Source organism: Myxocyprinus asiaticus, chromosome 39 (genome assembly GCF_019703515.2).
Source record: "Myxocyprinus asiaticus isolate MX2 ecotype Aquarium Trade chromosome 39, UBuf_Myxa_2, whole genome shotgun sequence".
Classification (NCBI taxonomy): Eukaryota; Metazoa; Chordata; class Actinopteri; order Cypriniformes; family Catostomidae; genus Myxocyprinus; species Myxocyprinus asiaticus.
This window is the reverse complement of record NC_059382.1, coordinates 13,894,440-13,912,073: the sequence shown is the minus strand read 5'-3', so window position 1 is coordinate 13,912,073 and position 17,634 is coordinate 13,894,440. Positions and strand designations below refer to the sequence as shown.

The following is a 17,634-nucleotide window of genomic DNA, read 5'->3' as shown; positions in this document are numbered from 1 at the left end:
GACTATAAAACACAGAGCATTAAACTCGCATTAGACGAAAAAAAAAATCCCTTGAAAAACAATCTGCTTAATGGTCCACAGCGCAGCAAGATGACACTTAATGACCACTTTTACTAAAAATACCACCAGGTTAGTGAGGTACTCTTAATCTAAAGCATACTGACGAAAACCAGGCAAGAGAGCCTTTATCTTACATGTTTTCCCATCTAAATGTGATTAATAAGAGGATTGTTGTGCAAAAGCCTCTTACTAAGAGCACAATGCACAAACTAATGTGTTTTAATCACATTTTGTACTTTAAATATGTAAACAACAGATAAAGGCAATTTACAGTTATGTTTAAGACACTTGTACACCATAACTTCGGAGAATATATAAATACAAACAGGCAATTAAATATAAAAACAAATGTCCTTTAGTGCATTACACTCATCGTCCCACATATTTACAGATGTCACTTAAGAAAAGCTCTTATCATTTGGGATAAAGCAATTGTGCATTGTATTACACATACATATTATTTACAATACATACATCTTCTTTAAAGACCTACTCCATTTTGGACATCTCAAATTTTGTCGTCATGATCTCCTGTGGGGGAGAAAAAAAATATTAATACCAAAATTACGAGAGAAATTTGAATCCATTTATTTTTTAATAGCGCAAATATGCACAATTTTAGCAATTGTTTAAAAAAAATATATATATATATATATATTATATATATACACTGTATATCTTTAAAAATGGGCTGTGGAATACACTGAAATGTCCTAAATATTCAACACGGTTATATAAACACCTATAAAAAGCCTGCGTGTATTGTAGTGTGTAATCTCAGATCTCCTTTTTTAAGAGGTTTGTCCATATTGGCTGCGGTATGAAATGAACATGTTCAGTGCAAGCTTAAGTGAGCTCCTATTAGACAGAAAACCTCCAAAGCTACAGTGCTCCTTTTGTTCCAAGCAGAAAGAAAACAACCGACAGAGAGGGAGCGAAGGTAAACACTGTGACATGACAGTCTGATCGCTCTCTGCTCTACTTTACAAGCTCAAAGAGCGGCCACTGCTGGCATTTCAGAGTATTGGCCTTACCTCATCTGAGTCTAGCAGAGGTGGCAGCGCACTGTAAAAAAGAAAAAAAAGGGGGGCCATTAACAAAAACGCAAGAACATTTACGTCAATGACAAAGCAGTGATTGCTAGAAGCTTTTCAGGCAAACAGATGATGGGTTTACAAATGATCAAATGGCACAGTGAACAGTGATTTTACTTTTTGAAAAGAATGCCCATCTATTTTTCATTCTAAATATACAGTTACCATGGCATAATGTCTGCACATGTGGCTAGAATATGATCCCTGGACTTACACATCAGCCATTGAAGAGGGAATGTTCTCCTCAACCCATTTGAGATCTTCATCCTGGATGGAAAAAAAAAGCACAAACATATTTTACAATGAGCTGGAGGCTTCTATGAATCTGCTGTATATCTGAATACACTATACAGTATATCTCTGGCACACAGGTAATACACAATATGAAAGGTTGTTTTTCAGTGTGACAAACACAGTGTTTTTTTCTATGAAAATATAAGAGTCTTCATCTCTGAAGCATGTAGGGCAATCTGACCTTGACAACAATAATACTTAAGTCATTACTCTTAAAGTGATAGTGCACAAAAAAAAAACAACAAAAAAAAAATTGTCATAATTTACTTTCCCTCATGTTGTTCCAAACCCAAATGACTTTCTTTCCTCCATGGAACACAAAAGGAGAATGACACAATGACAGCTTTAATCATCATAGACTTTCTTTGCATCGTTTTTCCTTAAAATGAAAGTGAAAGGTGAATGAGGCTGTCAGTCCCGAACATCTCCTTTTGTGCTCCACTGAATACAGAAAGTCATACATGCTTGGAACGACATTGTTAGTAAATAATGACAGAATAATCTTTTTGTTTTTCATGAACTATTCCTTTAATAAACAGATACATTTTCTTAGGTCAAGTATTGGTATGCATTACCACTTTGCTGGCCTTTACATTTCCATTGGTCTCTGGTTTCATTCCTCTCATTTTCACACCCTCTGTGGATTCAAGAACAACTAGTTAAAACCGGTTAAACTCAGTCAAACAAAAGCACAGGAAACAAAGGCAGACTATCAGATCTAAAGACTTCAATTGCTGGAGGCAGCAATCAATTGTGCAGCCTCCAATGCTTAAAGGAATATTCCAGGTTCAATACAAGTTAAGCTCAATCAACAACATTTATGGTATAATACTGATTACCACAAAAATGTATTTTGACTCGTTCCTCCTTTTCTTAAAAACAAAAGCAAAAATCAAGGTTACAGTGAGGCACTTATGATAGAAATGAACTGGGCCAATTTTTGAAGGGTTCAAAGGGAGGGATTGGCCCCATTCACTTCCACTGTAAGTGTCTCATTGTAACTGTTTCTGCTTATTTTTTATTTATTTATTTTTTAAAAGGAGGGACGAGTCTAAATAAAGGTTTGTGGTAATCAACATTATGCCACAAATGCTGACGATTGAGCATAACTTGTATTGAACCCGGTCTATTTCCTTTTATGTGACGCTATGTAACCAGCACGTCCTTGAAACATTAATATATTATGTATCATAACATGTTGCATAATTTCTGAATTACTATTTCAATAAATAACTGAGTGCAGAAAGAATGACAGCTTGCAATGGTCCTATGCGCAGAATGTCATCTTTAAAATCAGTGCACTATTGAAATCTCACACCTGCTATGCTCACTTGTTAATCAAGACTCTTACCGAAGGCTTCATTCATTAGCTGCTCCCCCTCCTCTTCTTCACTAACCTCATCCACCAGTGGACTGAAGGCATATCTGAGGAGTTCAAAAGTACAGAGATTAAGGCTCCTCTCAGTACATAAAACATTTAATTGTAACATCACAGCCCGTTCACACACACAGCGATTTTTTCGCTGGAGGTTGCCGAGTTGCTGTCGGTCGCCCTAAAGTTATTGGTGGGCTGCCTAACTGGTCATAGCTTTTGGAAATCTGATCACAAACAAGATGTATTGCCGGTAAAAAAAAGATGTCATTCTATTTTTGACAAGATATCACTTGTCTTGCTGTTAAAACTTAACATTTTGTAAGACAAAAAGCACCCCAAGACACTTACGTTCTGTTCACTGATATATAAATAGAACTGGATTGCTGACGCAACTGTAAACTACCAGCAGGAGGTGAAGCCACCGGAAGTGTTTGAGCGGCCATCTTGGTTTGCCCAAACTCTCAAAGAGCATCAATGACTGACAGGTGAAAACGCCCCCGTTTCACTGTCTCCGACCTCCGGATACGACGGTGGCATTTCGCCCTCTAGTGACAATCATGTTTCATGTTTAATTTGCTCGTATTGGATAATATTCGTTATGAGGGAAAGGATATTCGCGGATCGCTATGTCAGAGCATTCACCTGCCCAAGGTGTGGAGCTTATCAGTGCAGCACAACGACCATCAAGGGAAGCAGCAAAACTGTCCACAAGTTTTAATTCAAGTAGGAAAAGCTGTAATATCTGCTTGTTTTGGGGTGACAACACGTCCTTCCCCGGTGGTCCTTAAAATAGTCAAATTGGGATTTTTAAATCACCTAAAATGCCCGGGATTTGAGTGCGCAACGCTCTCAGCGAAGTGACACGAGAAAAAGGCTCTTTCTGATAAAAACATAAAACAAGTAACTGAACAAAAACTTGTTTGCAAAAAATATGTCTCAAAATGTTCCCAAAAAAATCATCTTACCTCAGGTTCGGTGAACTTGTTTACATTCAGTTGATCTGTTTGCCGATTAAGTTAGTTTGAAGTATACTTTTTGGCATAGATACACATAACTCGCTAGGGCTTTCAAGAAACAGGACAAATTCCAGATTTAAATAAATAAATAGTTACATGTGTGGGACGTTTGCACTGTAGGGAAGTGCAGGCATATTTCAGATCTAAAATCGGTGATTGAATGACTAATGTATGCTCACTGAAAACAGAAGATTTCCTATTAAGTCAATAGGCACATTGGAATGTTTGGGCATAGCAATATGGCAGCGCAGTGATATGACGTCATCAGCAATCCAGTTCTATATTATAAATAAGTGGTTCTGTTCTTTTTGTTGCACTGCGTCTAGCTTTTTTTGTCTGAACAGCCCTTTAGGTTTTGACACATGTACGGAGGGGAAGTGCTTTAACCTCTGGTTGTTGGCTGATGGCCTCCACAAGAACATGATGACGAGCAAGATAGTCGAGAAAAGAAAGCGCCAGAATGCATCATCTATCCACAGCTCCCTCCAGTCCTAAAAGTATACATGTCCTATAAGTTATATGGATTTAAATAAAAAGGTAAAATGGTCATGCCGAATAAATACTTATCAAATATTATTAAAGAATGCTTACAGATTGGCACTTTGATAACTTGAAGGTCTTTGTTGTCCAAATAATGAATATAACAGAAGCTGAATGAGAATCAGAATTTCATCATTAGAATCACTGGTAAAAACATGAAATTTCTTTATGACTTGATTTGCATTTCCTAAAGGAAATACCTGTACTTGCAAGGCAGCAAAAGAATAGTACTAAAGCTTTTGGTAAAAATACGATAAGTTGTAAAACTAAAAAGATAAAAAGAATGGAAAGAAGTAGTGAGATAGAGAGCGAGATGGAGACTCCCCAATTAAGGTTCACTTTCCAATAATAATCCATGTAACCCAGATACAGACCAATCAGACTCAAAGGGAGATATTAAAGGAATAGCTCATCCAACAATTTAAATGCTCTTATCATTTACTCCCCCTTATGCCATCCCATATGTTTATGACTTTCTTTCTTCTGCAGAACACAAAGATTTTTTAAATATCTCAGCTCTGTAGGTCCATACAATCCAAATGTATGGTGACCAAAACTTTAAAGCTTCAAAAAGCACATAAATGCAACATAAAATAGTCCATACTCCAGTGGTTTAATCCATGTCTTCTGAAGCGATCCAAGCAGTTTTGGGTAAGAACAGACCAAAATGTAACTCCTTTTTCACTGTACACCCTTGCCATAGCAGTCTCTAGGCACGATCATGATTACAAGCTTGATTACACTTCCTAGTTCCTGACGCATGCTCAGAGCGCTAGATGGTGATAGGAAGTATAATCAAGCTTGAAATCAAGATCGGCAAGGAGACTGCTGATGTCAAGATTTATAGTGAAAAAAGTTATATTTTGGGATGTTCTCACCCAAAACCGACTGGATCACTTCTGAAGCCATGGATTAAACCACTGGAGTCTTATGGATTAGTTTTAAGATGCCTTATGTGCTTTTTGAAGCTTCAAAATTTTGGTCAACATTCATTTGCATTGTATGAACCTACAGAGCTGAGATATTGTTCTTAAAATCTCAGAAAAGTCAAGCACATTTGGGATGACATTAGTGAAAATAAATGATAAGAGAATTTTAATTTTTGGGGTGAACTACTCCTTTAAAACATGAATCTTAAATTTATTTTGTATAGTTTATAGAAATCAGAATTGAGGTTGTAAAACAAATGGGGCTTAATAATCGCAGAAAAGAATAAGAAAAGATGTATTAACAAATGATTTTCAAGCAATGCAATCATTCCTAAGACATTTCAAAACACATTATGCACAACTTTGTAGTAGCATGCAGCTTGTGCTCACCGATGACGGCGAATATGAGCGTGTTGGTGAAGTGTCGGTAAAGGGAGAGCTTGACCACGTTTCTCCTCAGCCGAAGGAGCTTCATTGTCTGGGCCAGGCTAATGAAGATGTGACTGGGTGTCAAGGAATACATCAGATCACAGAATCTTTCTAACTCAATCTAAAGCAGACAAACATCTTACTATGCATGCAGCAAAAAATAATATATGGAGAACTGAACACGGAGTCTGAATTGAGCTCTGGATAAGGTGCAGATAGGCTGCTGAGTGTAGCAAGAGCCACAAAAGAAAGTCTTCCTGACCCCTGACAATAATGTGAACGAGTTTGTCCCTTGTGTATCTCTGATCTCAATCTTTATGAAGAGAGAAAATCAAAGGGAATTACAGGGAAAATGAGGACAAAAGGAGGGGCGATCTACATCCGACACAGTCAGGGCAACTGCTACACAACCAGTAAGAGAGAAAGGGGAGAAACAGAGGAACACAGACACAGAGCATTGCAGAAACAGAGGATATCCACCAGCAGAGGGTAGAGTCGAGAACAGCCAAGGGTATGGCAGCCAGCAACACCAGGTCATCTTCAGCCTGGCAGAACAATATAGGGGGAAGAGACAGGGAAAGAAAGAGAAAAGCAGCACCATCACACACACACACACACAGTACCACCATGATCAGAGGGTCCTAAAAGGCTCATACACTGCAAACCAAAACCAACATTCAGCCCAACAAAGGTACGTACACATCATGCTACTCGCAAGGTGAGCTTAGAGACAAGACTGAAAGTGGAGAAGGAAGACATACCACAAAGCATTATCACAAATTTACACCACCACCATAACAAATGCCAAAGAAAATGAGAACCCATAAAATAAAGAAGATTGGTGGTTTTGTGACATTTAGTCCATGTCTATTAGCTTTGAGGGTCTCTAATATGCTAGAGCACTTCTAAATTTCAACAAAACTAACTTTTATCAGATATACGCACTTAAAGGTATACTTTACCCAAAATGAAAATTCTCTCATGATTTACGCACACCCCTGGCATCCCAGATGTATATGATTTTCTTTCTTCTGCAGAACACAAATTAAAAATGTTATAAGAAAATTTCAGCTCTGTAGGTCCACACAATGCAAGTGAATGGGTGCCAAATTTGTAAAGCTCCAAAATCCACATAAATATAGCATAAAAGTAATCTATATGACTCCACATGGTTAAATCCATGTTTTCAGACACAATATGATAGGTGTGGGTGAGAAACAGATCAATATTAAAGTCATAAATTCTTCTCCCTGCCCAGTAGGGGGCGATATACATTATGAATGTGAATCACCAAAAACTGTGAAATTACAACTGAGAATGTGAAAGTTAAAGTGGAGATTGATTGAGCAGAGAGGAGAATTTATATATTCATATAGCTTCTGAAGATATGAGTCAGAGTCATCTGGAGTTCTTTTTATGTTGCCCTTATGTGGATTTTACAGCTTCAAAATTGTGGCACCCATTCACTTGCATTGTATGGACCTACAAAGCTGAGATAGCCTTCTTAAAATCTACATTTGTGTTCTGCAGAAGAAAGTCATTCAAATATGGGATGGCATGAGGGTGAGTAAATGATGAGATTGGATGAACATTTTTGGGTGAAATAACCCTTTAATATTTAAAGTCTTCTTCCAGGAAAACAGCCCAAAAATACTGATGAATCATCTTGCACTTACTCATTTCATCCAATCAAATGCTCTCTAGAATGAGAATGCCCCTCCTCCAAATACCACCTGTAACTAACAAGCAATAGGAAGTAGCGAACTTCCTATTCAATAGAAAATACACCAACACAGGAAAGAAAAATCTCCTTGTCAAGCAATTTCATAAGAATTTCAGTGAGCCTTTACATTGTGGTTTTCCCTTATATGGCTTCCTGAAGTTCCTGCAATACAAAACATACATTCTACTCTGTTGCTTTTACAATTAATTTCCAATAATCTTTCCTAATGTACACCAATGTTGAATCAGAACAAAAGAACTCCATTATAACATGGCCTTAATACAGTAGATAGTTGACTTGTGAAAGGATATCCACCACACAATACAAGAATCAATGAGGGCCATAACAATGTCACAAAGCAGTCTGCTTGAACCACCGTGCTCCTGCGAGAGAGAAACATTAAACTTCACAAGGCATGGGTGCAGCAACATCACTATTACTTTAAATTAGGATATTTGTCACAAAAGTAGAGACTTTAGAGATTTTTGTAGCCGTTTCCTTTGATTATTTTGTAGTACAGATCATGTGCTCCGTTACAGTGGTGTGACTCTCCTTACCGTATTGACTCTCAAGACACCCTCTATGATGGAGAAGACAAGGTAGAGCAGTCCCACCCCCACCACTCTGTGCAGCAATGCTCCTAGTCTTGGCCTGCAGCGTAAAGGTAATTACAAATGCAAATGTATAAATACCACTCAAGGATAAAGAACACATTTCTTATGGTGAAATGCTCCACATCTTTAAAGTTGGTTTTAAATGCATTACCCTCACAAGAGCCTAACACCGATGTGTCCTAACCAGGCACAACACAACACATCTCCAGCGACAAGCAATTTGTCTGTCCACACTGCTCATGAAATTGCTACACAATATGATACAATCACAGCCAATTAGAAAACATTTGATTTTTAATATACAGATATATGGAGCAGGATCTTTGATCAATGAGATTTCAGTGTGGGTGGGGCTTTCCAGCGTGACGCCGCAAAAATAGAAAGCAAAAGACTGCCAAAATGTCCTGTTGCTTGTTGCAGTCACAGATGGTTAGGACAAAAACACAAGATTTACAAGGATGTGACTATAAATCACTTGTTGCTTTATCACGTCACACCTGGTTAGGACAAAGTGTCAGGGTGTTCTGAACATCCTTATTTGCAGAGCATTAGGGCATTCGTTGTGTTACCAAAATGGTAAAGGCTTGAGTTGAGCATTTTTAAAAGGTGAAAGGTTGCTTTGTGTAGCATGGAATCACAGCAATAATTTTAGTCCTCCCCATGTCTTCTCCCATCAGAGGAAATTTTGAGATTTCAAGAACATGTTATTTCAATTGAATAAAGGCCTCTTGCGAAATAAGAGCAAGAAATGTCACAGAGTTTAATAGTCTCGTTTTGAGCCAAAGTGGCATGAGCAATCATATTATTATCCATTTTATTCATGTGTGAGGCTACAGGCATCACTGCTTAAACAACAACTTACTTGACTATGCCATATCCAAGGCTAGCAATGATGACAAGCACTCGAGCCAGGGTTCTTTTCACAGCCGAAAGCACCTCAGCAAAAACCACTGCACCTTGAACTACACACACATATATAAAAACTTGTCATAAAAACTACATTCAAATTATCAAACTTACCTTGGCTTTAAAGCTCGATTAAACATAATTTTCTCACAGTAAACATAAGCCTCCACACAACTCAGGATATTTAGCATTATTACATGGCTTATTACATTTTGTATAATGAGTGCAAAACTGTATAAATGACCATTGTTCCAGGCAACCGATTTCCTACACAGTTGTGCTAGATTTGTGTCTCTCATATTGCTCCGCATTCTCTCCCCCTTCCAAGTTATGTGTTTGCTTAGATCCTTTTATATTTTCTAGCAAAAGGAATGAATAAACATACTGAACCAGATCTAACATTAAACAATGACTTATCTCCATTTCATTTGGAAGACTTCTCATGTTACCTGAGTGGCCATCATAGCGGATACTCTGGAACTCTGCATAGTAGACCGCCTTCTCAAGCATGCCCAGGAAGATCACTCCTCCAATCCAGAACTGAATCCGCAGCAGATCTCTCCAGTAACAAGCCGAAAGAGCCAACCACAGCACACCCAGAATCACATAGATGATGCACATCACCATGTAGAACTGAAAACAATTGAAAGCCACAATGAAAATGGAGCCTTTGAAATACACAATGAGGTGGAAGCTATTGCAAAAGAAAAAAGTTATACCAAATTCGGCACGAAACATTGTGCAGTGCTTGCTTTAAATTGAAAATCTACAAGAATTTATGCAACGGAGCATAACCAGACATAACCAAAACAATGTATACTCACAATCATCAAAGGCCATTCAGATGCCGAAATATAGTCATGGGGGCCCCTCATTCTGACCTCCACTGTGGTTCGAGAAATTGAAAAGAGCCTCATATTAATGTTACATACAGAAAAAGTAAGTGATTCTTGGCTGGAATAAGTAATAGGCCTAATACACACAGGACTTAAGACTGATAATCAATATCTGGCTCTATGAGCTCCACAGCTAGTTGATTACTTCATTCAACCTCACTTCATCCTTCAGGTAAGTCAAACCTTAATCTTACACTGTATGTTCCAATGTGTTGTTGCAGGTTGAGGCTCCTCAATTTTGATTATGAACATGTAAGGGCTGTCTTCCCAGGTTTGTGCCACTGTGTTGTCTGTTTTAGAGCTCTGCCAAAACAAAAAAAAAAAGTACTGTAAAGAAAGTGCAATATATATATATATATATATATATAGCTTATGAATCATGATTCTGTGCTGTAACACAGTATGTATATATATATATATATATATATATATATATATATATATATATATATATATATATATATTACACCAATTAAAACCACCTGCCTAATATTGTGTAGGTCCCCCTCGTGCCGCCAAAACAACACCAACCCACATCTCAGAACAGCATTCTAAGATGCTATTCTTCGCACCACAATTGTACAGAGCGGTTATCTGAGTTACCGTAGACTTTGTCAGTTCAAACCAGTCTGGCCATTCTCTGTTGACCACTCTCATCAACAAGGCATTTCCATCCGCAGAACTGCCGCTCACTGGATGTTTTTTGTTTTTGGCACCATTCGGAGTAAATTCTAGAGACTGTTGTGTGTGAAAATCCCAGGAGATCAGCAGTTACAGAAACACTCAAACCAGCCAATCTGGCACCAACAATCATCCATGCAATTATCTAATCAGCCAATTTGGTGGCAGCAGTGCAGTGCATACAATCATGCAGATACGGGTCAGGAGCTTCAGTTAATGTTCACATCAACCATCAGAATCTGGGAAAAAAAATTATTTAAGTGATTTGGACTGTGGCATGATTGTTGGTGCCAGATGGGCTGGTTTGAGTATTTCTGTAACGGCTGATCTCCTGGGATTTTCACGCACAACAGTCTCTAGAATTTACTCAGAATGGTGCCAAAAACAAAAAACATCCAGTGAGTGGCGGTTCTGCGGATAGAAATGCCTTGCTGATGAGAGAGGTCAACAGAGAATGGCCAGACTGGTTCGAACTGACAAAGTCTAAGGTAACTCAGATAACCGCTCTGTACAATTGTGGTGAGAAGAATATCATCTCAAAATGCTGTTTTGGTGGCACAATATTAGGCAGGTGGTTTTAATGTTGTGGCTGCTCAGTGTACACAGTATATTTATATATATATATACACACACAGTTACAATATGTATGTATATAGCTTATGAATCATGTTTCTGTGCTGTAATACTCACCAGGGTATCCACTGATGAAGAGTCTTTGCTTGTTGTAGCACTAAATTCAGTTTTTGCTGCAGCCTGATCCTGCAAACATTGGGAACATTTGTTTACCTGTATTTCAGTCTTAAAACATCCTGTTGTTGACCAGGAACGTTATACAAGTCATGTTACATCACATTCATCTAATAACCAAGTCTCAAAGCATGAATGGGTTTTCTTCAGGTATCAATGCAGTTTTTTTTCAGTGTGTGTTTAATATTTATAATAATATATATTGTATATATATTATAAATATATATTATTTGTTAACCCACATTTTTATTTTGTTCTTCCGTCTTATCGGTGTCTCTCCTCTGCCTGTCTTGAGTAGATGTGGTTGGCTGTAAAAAGAGACAACTCTGAGCTTCAGTTTTTCCTGCACTGAAAATGTTTACAGCAGCCACCTATTTGATCCAAATTATTTTTCACCATTTTGTCATCATATCCTATTATGTGCTTTCAGAATGAAAGAGAGAGCTTCTCCCCCCTCACCTTTTGAGAAAATATTGAAAGTTGTATGCCTTTCACCCTGTTGTTTCCAAGCAACTGACACAAGTGGTAATGGCAGACACTAACTAGCTAGCGATGTGTTTGTCCAAGATTATGGCAGGGAAATTTGCAACATAAAACTAGGCACACACTCACAAGAACCTCAATGTCACAACTGGTTAGACCAGACAGTCATATTAACAACGACATCTGCTGGTTTTTCCAGTACTGGCTATTTAGAAAAGTACTACAAACTGGTCAATTGCCAAAGTCTGTCAAATAGTGAGACAGAGTTACTGTCAAAATTTGCATCAGTTATTAAGGCTAATAAAGTAAATACAATTTAAAGGAATTGTTCACCCAAAACTTTAAGTTCTCTTATCATTTACTCAACTTCATGCCATCCCAGATGTGTATCACTTTCTTTCTTCTGAAGAACACAAATATTTTTAGAAGAATATCAGCTCTGTAGGTCTATTCAATGCATGTGAATGGTGACAAAAACTTTGAAGCTTCAAAAAGCACATAAAGGCATTATAAAAGTAATCCCTACAACTCCAGTGGTTTAATCCATGTCTTCTGAAGCAACTCAATAGGTTTTGGGTGAGAACAGACAAAAATGTAACTTATTTTTCACTGTACATTTTGCCATTGCAGTCTCTAGGCGCAATCATGATTTCAAGCTCGATTACACTCCTAATGTTTGCCGCATGCACAGAGAGCTAGATGGCGCAAGGAAGTGTAATCAAGCTTGAAATCATGATTGCCAAAGAGACTGCTGATGTCAAGGTTTACGGTAGTATAAGACTTAAAATCTTAAATCATTTAAATCTTTAAAGATTAAATCTTATATAGTATAAGATTTAAGAGTTACCTTTTGATCTGCTCTCACCCAAAACTGATTGGATTTCTTCAGGAGACATGGATTAAACCACTGGAGTCTTATTAATTACTTTTATGCTGCCTTTATGTGCTTTTTGGAGCTTCAAAGTTTTTTTGTCACCATTCACTTGCATTGAATGGACCAACAGAGCTGAAATATTCTTCTAAAAATCTTGTTTTTGTTCTGCAGAAGAAAGAAAGTCATATACATCTGGAATGGCATGAGGGTGAGTAAATGCTCAATTGCACTGATGATCAATAATAACTCGTTTATTCTATGCATACAAAAACCCTGGTTTTTACAGGAGCAGTTTAACTCACCTGAGATAGTGTTTTCAGTTTTGTTGGCTTATTAAGCTCTTTTACTGCAAACTGTGACATCAAGAAAAAGAGATCAACCATTTAATGACAGATCCTTTTAGCATTCATGCTAAACACTGGGAATCAAATAGGCTAAGAGTATATCAACCTGACTTCACTAAACAAATAACAATCCAAAACCAAACTCAATAAACGTTAAGATTTAGATTTCATTAATCAAGATGCAGCAACACAAAGACAAAATATCTTAAAATGTACATCATTCAGCATCAATATAATTATGCCTATAACGTGATGTAATATGAACAAGAAAAGATTCCACATACCACATTTTCAGCCATATGTTGGGTGCACTTTATGGGAGGGTAATTGTGGATTATGTAGAATCCATTGCCTCCTTCACGTTGCACTTGATCATTGCCAAAATACTCGTTTACCATTTCAGTCTTTTCAAAGAAACAGAAAATAATGCATGTTAACATGCTGTAAATCTGGTCAAAAGTAGCAAAGCTTGATACTGAAATAATTTGATAAACAGCAAACTCACATCAAGACCAAACACTTCATCGTGGCAAGGGGAACTTCGCAAATACCATGATATACTGAGTTCTACAGACTGGCACTTTTCAGTGAGCCCTACAACATACGCATTAGTTTAACACAAGGCAGAATGCAGCCAAAACATGACACAGCTGCTTGTGCATTAGAGAGTTCAAAGAAAATGTATTTGTAAAGACAAATAAACAGATCACTTCAAGCATATACTCACACTTCAGTTCAATGAGACTGTCATTGAACATTGTCTTTGGAAAATAGAAGTAGTTTTGCTTCTTTATAATTTCCTGACAGAGACAAAAAGGAGAATCCTTACCATTTATTGAACTTATAGGTTGCCAAAAGTGGATTTTTTATTTTATTTTTTTTTTGTAGATATAATTGATTAAATGCATTTTTAAAACTGTCGTGCATTAGGGTACAACGGCACTATTACACTGATTATTACTACCTGTTTAGCATTATGTAGTCAGCTATACCAGGACAAGAACAAAAATCTTGTTTTATTGTATAGTAATATAATAATCAGTATTATTGCCTAGCTTAGCCTAAACACCATGACACCTATGCAGTTTAGCCTTTAGGACATGCTAGCACATAATGTCATTTTAACAAGCCCCATTTCAAAATTATAGTATTTAAATTGTGGTCATTGTTGGATGGCGTTATGTCTCTAAACATAATGGACTGTCATAATCACTCTAAAAGGCAGTACTGCGGTTCGAGCGTCAGGACTTCACCTTGATACTGCACAAGCACAGATGATGCACTTACGCTGTCCACGTTCAGGATCCATTTGCCCGGCTCAGATATCGCAATCACCGGTCGAATGAATACGCAATTAAGAATGGCAACTAGTAATACTCCACTAAGTCTTGTTGACACCAATGACTCGGTCGTAACTGTCGCCATTGCTACAAGGAAATAGAGGACGTGAGAACTTCTACGCGAGCAGAAGCAACTTAATTTCCCTTAGCAGCGATTTTTCCTGTTTGACGTCATTTGGTGGGCGGGGACACACTTGGTTACTCGCCCGAACTGGAGATGTCAGAATAAACACCATGGTAATGGCATAGGCCTATTAATATACTACTCTTATTTCTGCCATATGTTGACATGGCAGAAGTAGTACGACTAGTATGTAAAGTATGCAATTGCGAACGCAGCCCATGAAACACGTGTAACTGTTGTCACGTTGTGAGTCTGGCCAATCGTGAATAAGCTGTGTCGTCATCAGAGCTTGTGCAGCTCCTCTGGAGAGAGGTTGCACCAGCCGGCTGCTCTCGAATCGCTCTCGCGGTACTTTGATGACATGCGTAATATATATATATATATATATATATATATATATATATATATATATATATATATATATATATATATATATATATATATATATTTATTTTTTTTATTTTTTTTTCTCTCTCTCTGGCAGCTAATGTTAATTTGATTATGTGGATATGTAATACCTCTTGTTCTTGTGGCATTGAATCAATTAAGCATTTAAAAAAAAAAAAAAAAACATTTCTTACCTACATGCACTGCTTCATGTCCAGCGTCGATCGGTCTGCACAGCGCTGCATGAAGTCGAACACACCTTATCTGTTACACTGGAAGCTCCTGTCACCAAGTCAGATTCCTTGTATGTGTAAGCATACTTGGCAATAATGCTGATTCTGATTCTTATTACTACATGTGGTAGTGATTCGTTGGTATCAAAGCTTGTGAGAGATAAAGATAGCAATAAAAGTACCAGAAGAAGCAAAGATGCTCTTGCGAGCTTAATTTGGCAATATATTTGAAACTACTTTTAATATAATCACTGCAGATCATAAAACCAAACAATTGCTCATTCTCAGCTCATAAGAATTTACTCAATACAGTTTGTTCTATAAACTAAAGCAGCCTACAGGAATTACCGGGGATATACAACAAGTCATGGTTTTGGTTGGATTTCACAATATCAGCTAAAGCTCACCCTAACCTAAAATGTCAAAATTTTCACTTTCAGAAAATAAAATAATAAACACCCAGAAATAGACAACTTACTTGATTTTGTATAACCCTAACCTATTACATTAGTAGGCCTATTGTTTTACCATCATTTAAAGGTCGTTTTCTCAAAGTGATATTTTGCTCATGGTAAATGTAATATATACAGTGCCGGTCCTCCCTATAGCAGGCAAATTAAGCAAGTTGCTTAGGGTCCCGATCCACCAGGGGCCCACACACATTCAAAGACATTGTAAGTGGAGGTATGAACATATTGACGGGGCACCCCTTACAAATTTTTGCTTAGGGTCGCCAAAAGGCTTGGACCGACACTGGTAAATATATCTTATGTTTCAAATAGTTATAGACTAATAATTGTCAGAGGGGCTTCTGAAAATCTGATATCTTAGGCTTTTTATGGGCCATTTTATCTTAAAAATGGCAAAAGCATCTTTATTTATACTCAAGAGTTTTATTACATATTTTGTTAAACGTTTTGGCAAAAGTCAGTGACCAACCATTGTGTTGTTGAACACATTAAAACAAAATTAACACTTTTAATATAATAAGAAAATACAGTATGTACATATTTGTGATGAATTTGCTCTCGTTGGCTGTTTAAAGGTGCACTCAGTTTGGGGCATGGATGCAGCATAATTCCAATTATTTTTCAGCTACCGATGCCACTGTAGAAATTCACTATTCACAGTCAGCCATGATTTATTTAATCCATGAGTGAAAGTGTAATATAACAAAGTGGTTATACTGAGATTAAGCAATATGTATTCAGCTGGGTAGGGTTGAACCAGCTGTGCGTAAGGTCTTACGTAAATTGTGATGTAAAGTTCACATTAAGGGCTTAGTAACTACTAGTTAGTTTGTAAATAAGTCAGTGCTTAATTTTGTTGCACCACCTGTTCTTGAGGCAGGACTTAATTAGTAGGTCGTAAGCTCTCCGTAAAGTAATGTGTAGTCACATAATATGATATTTTCTTGTATTTATCCAATAAGCAGCCTTCACATTTGTACACAGAACTGTTAAAAAGATGTGAACTTCAGTTTGATCTTGTTACAGTTGATGTTCAAACCTTGTTTGCTCATAACTGTCAGCTGTAATTAATGATATCCCCATTTAAATATGATCCATAAGAAAAGTACATTTGATCAATAGTATATTTGCCCTGTGAAATAACCTTGGGGAGTAATGGAATACATGTAACGGGATTACGTATTTAAAATACAAAATATAAGTAACTGTATTCCACTACAGTTACAATTTAAATCATTGGTAATTAGAATACAGTTACATTCAAAAAGTATTTTGATTACTGAAGAGATTACTTTGCATTTTATTGTCATTTGTTTCATTTAATATTTAGTCCTTTCAGATGGAAAACATTTATACATATTAATGATGCGATCCAAAGTGCATTTGAACAGCAGTGAAACACTTTCTTATGATGTGTTGCATTCATACGAGCAGACAGAGAAGTAAGTTTGAAGTAAGTTTGGAGCAGAAGAAATAGAAATAAACCTTGTGTAAATTGTCAGCTTTACATTAAGCTAATATGCTATTTCCAGCCATTTTACATGCACGTTACCAGGCACGATCATATTTTTTTATCAAGAAAATTCATGTTAGATCATAATTTCTTTTTTTCTAGTAAGACCTTTGATATTAGCACAAAAATCGTATTCTTGATAATAATTTTTTTATTGTTTTCCAGTAAAAATATCTAAAAATCCTTAAAACAAGATCAATTTGATTGATCTTGTTTTAGAAACAACACTGCATAAGATATTTAGGTTTTTCAGTGAATGTATTTTTATCATGTATATTTAGTCTTACTGTACTGGCAGAATTCTTATAGTCAAAACAAATGAAAAAATCTACCAGTGTTGAAGAAGTAATCCAAAGTATTTAGAATGCGATACTGACCTTGAGTAATCTAACGGAATACATTACAAATTACATTTTACAGCATGAATTCTGTAATCTGTAGTGGAATACATTTCAAAATTAACTCTCACAACCCTGTAAATAACAATATATAGGAACTGGTATCAAAAATAAATGAGGGGTGATAAAAAAAATATTAATACAACATGCTGGAAAAATAGATA

At 36.8% G+C, this 17,634-nt stretch overlaps 1 protein-coding gene across 1 annotated transcript; it reads right to left on the bottom strand.

The window, feature by feature from the left end:
• Window positions 1–397: 397 nt before the first annotated feature.
• Window positions 398–14,624, bottom strand: LOC127430000 (transmembrane protein 87A-like). Its single transcript, XM_051679392.1, has 21 exons — window positions 14,293–14,624; window positions 13,733–13,805; window positions 13,511–13,599; window positions 13,290–13,409; window positions 12,964–13,014; window positions 11,547–11,612; window positions 11,248–11,316; window positions 10,071–10,179; window positions 9,805–9,866; window positions 9,430–9,613; window positions 8,937–9,036; window positions 8,018–8,111; window positions 7,772–7,843; window positions 5,699–5,807; window positions 4,431–4,489; window positions 4,227–4,330; window positions 2,800–2,873; window positions 2,024–2,085; window positions 1,369–1,421; window positions 1,095–1,125; window positions 398–591 (listed from the first exon to the last, which is right to left on the bottom strand). The coding sequence occupies exons 1-21, from the start codon at window positions 14,428–14,430 to the stop codon at window positions 550–552; spliced, it is 1,761 nt and encodes a 586-aa protein (XP_051535352.1). The 5' UTR covers window positions 14,431–14,624; the 3' UTR covers window positions 398–549.
• Between the last annotated feature and the right edge of the window lie 3,010 nt (window positions 14,625–17,634).

Excerpts from the sequence above, each read along its gene's own strand:
- LOC127430000 (XM_051679392.1), bottom strand. The coding sequence starts at position 14,430 with ATGGCGACAGTTACGACCGAGTCATTGGTGTCAACAAGACTTAGTGGA. Across the intron at positions 8,112-8,936 it reads CTTGGATATGGCATAGTCAA|GCCAAGACTAGGAGCATTGC; the intron begins GTAAGTTGTTGT and ends TTTACGCTGCAG. Across the intron at positions 1,126-1,368 it reads CCCTCTTCAATGGCTGATGT|TGCGCTGCCACCTCTGCTAG; the intron begins GTAAGTCCAGGG and ends TCTTTTTTACAG.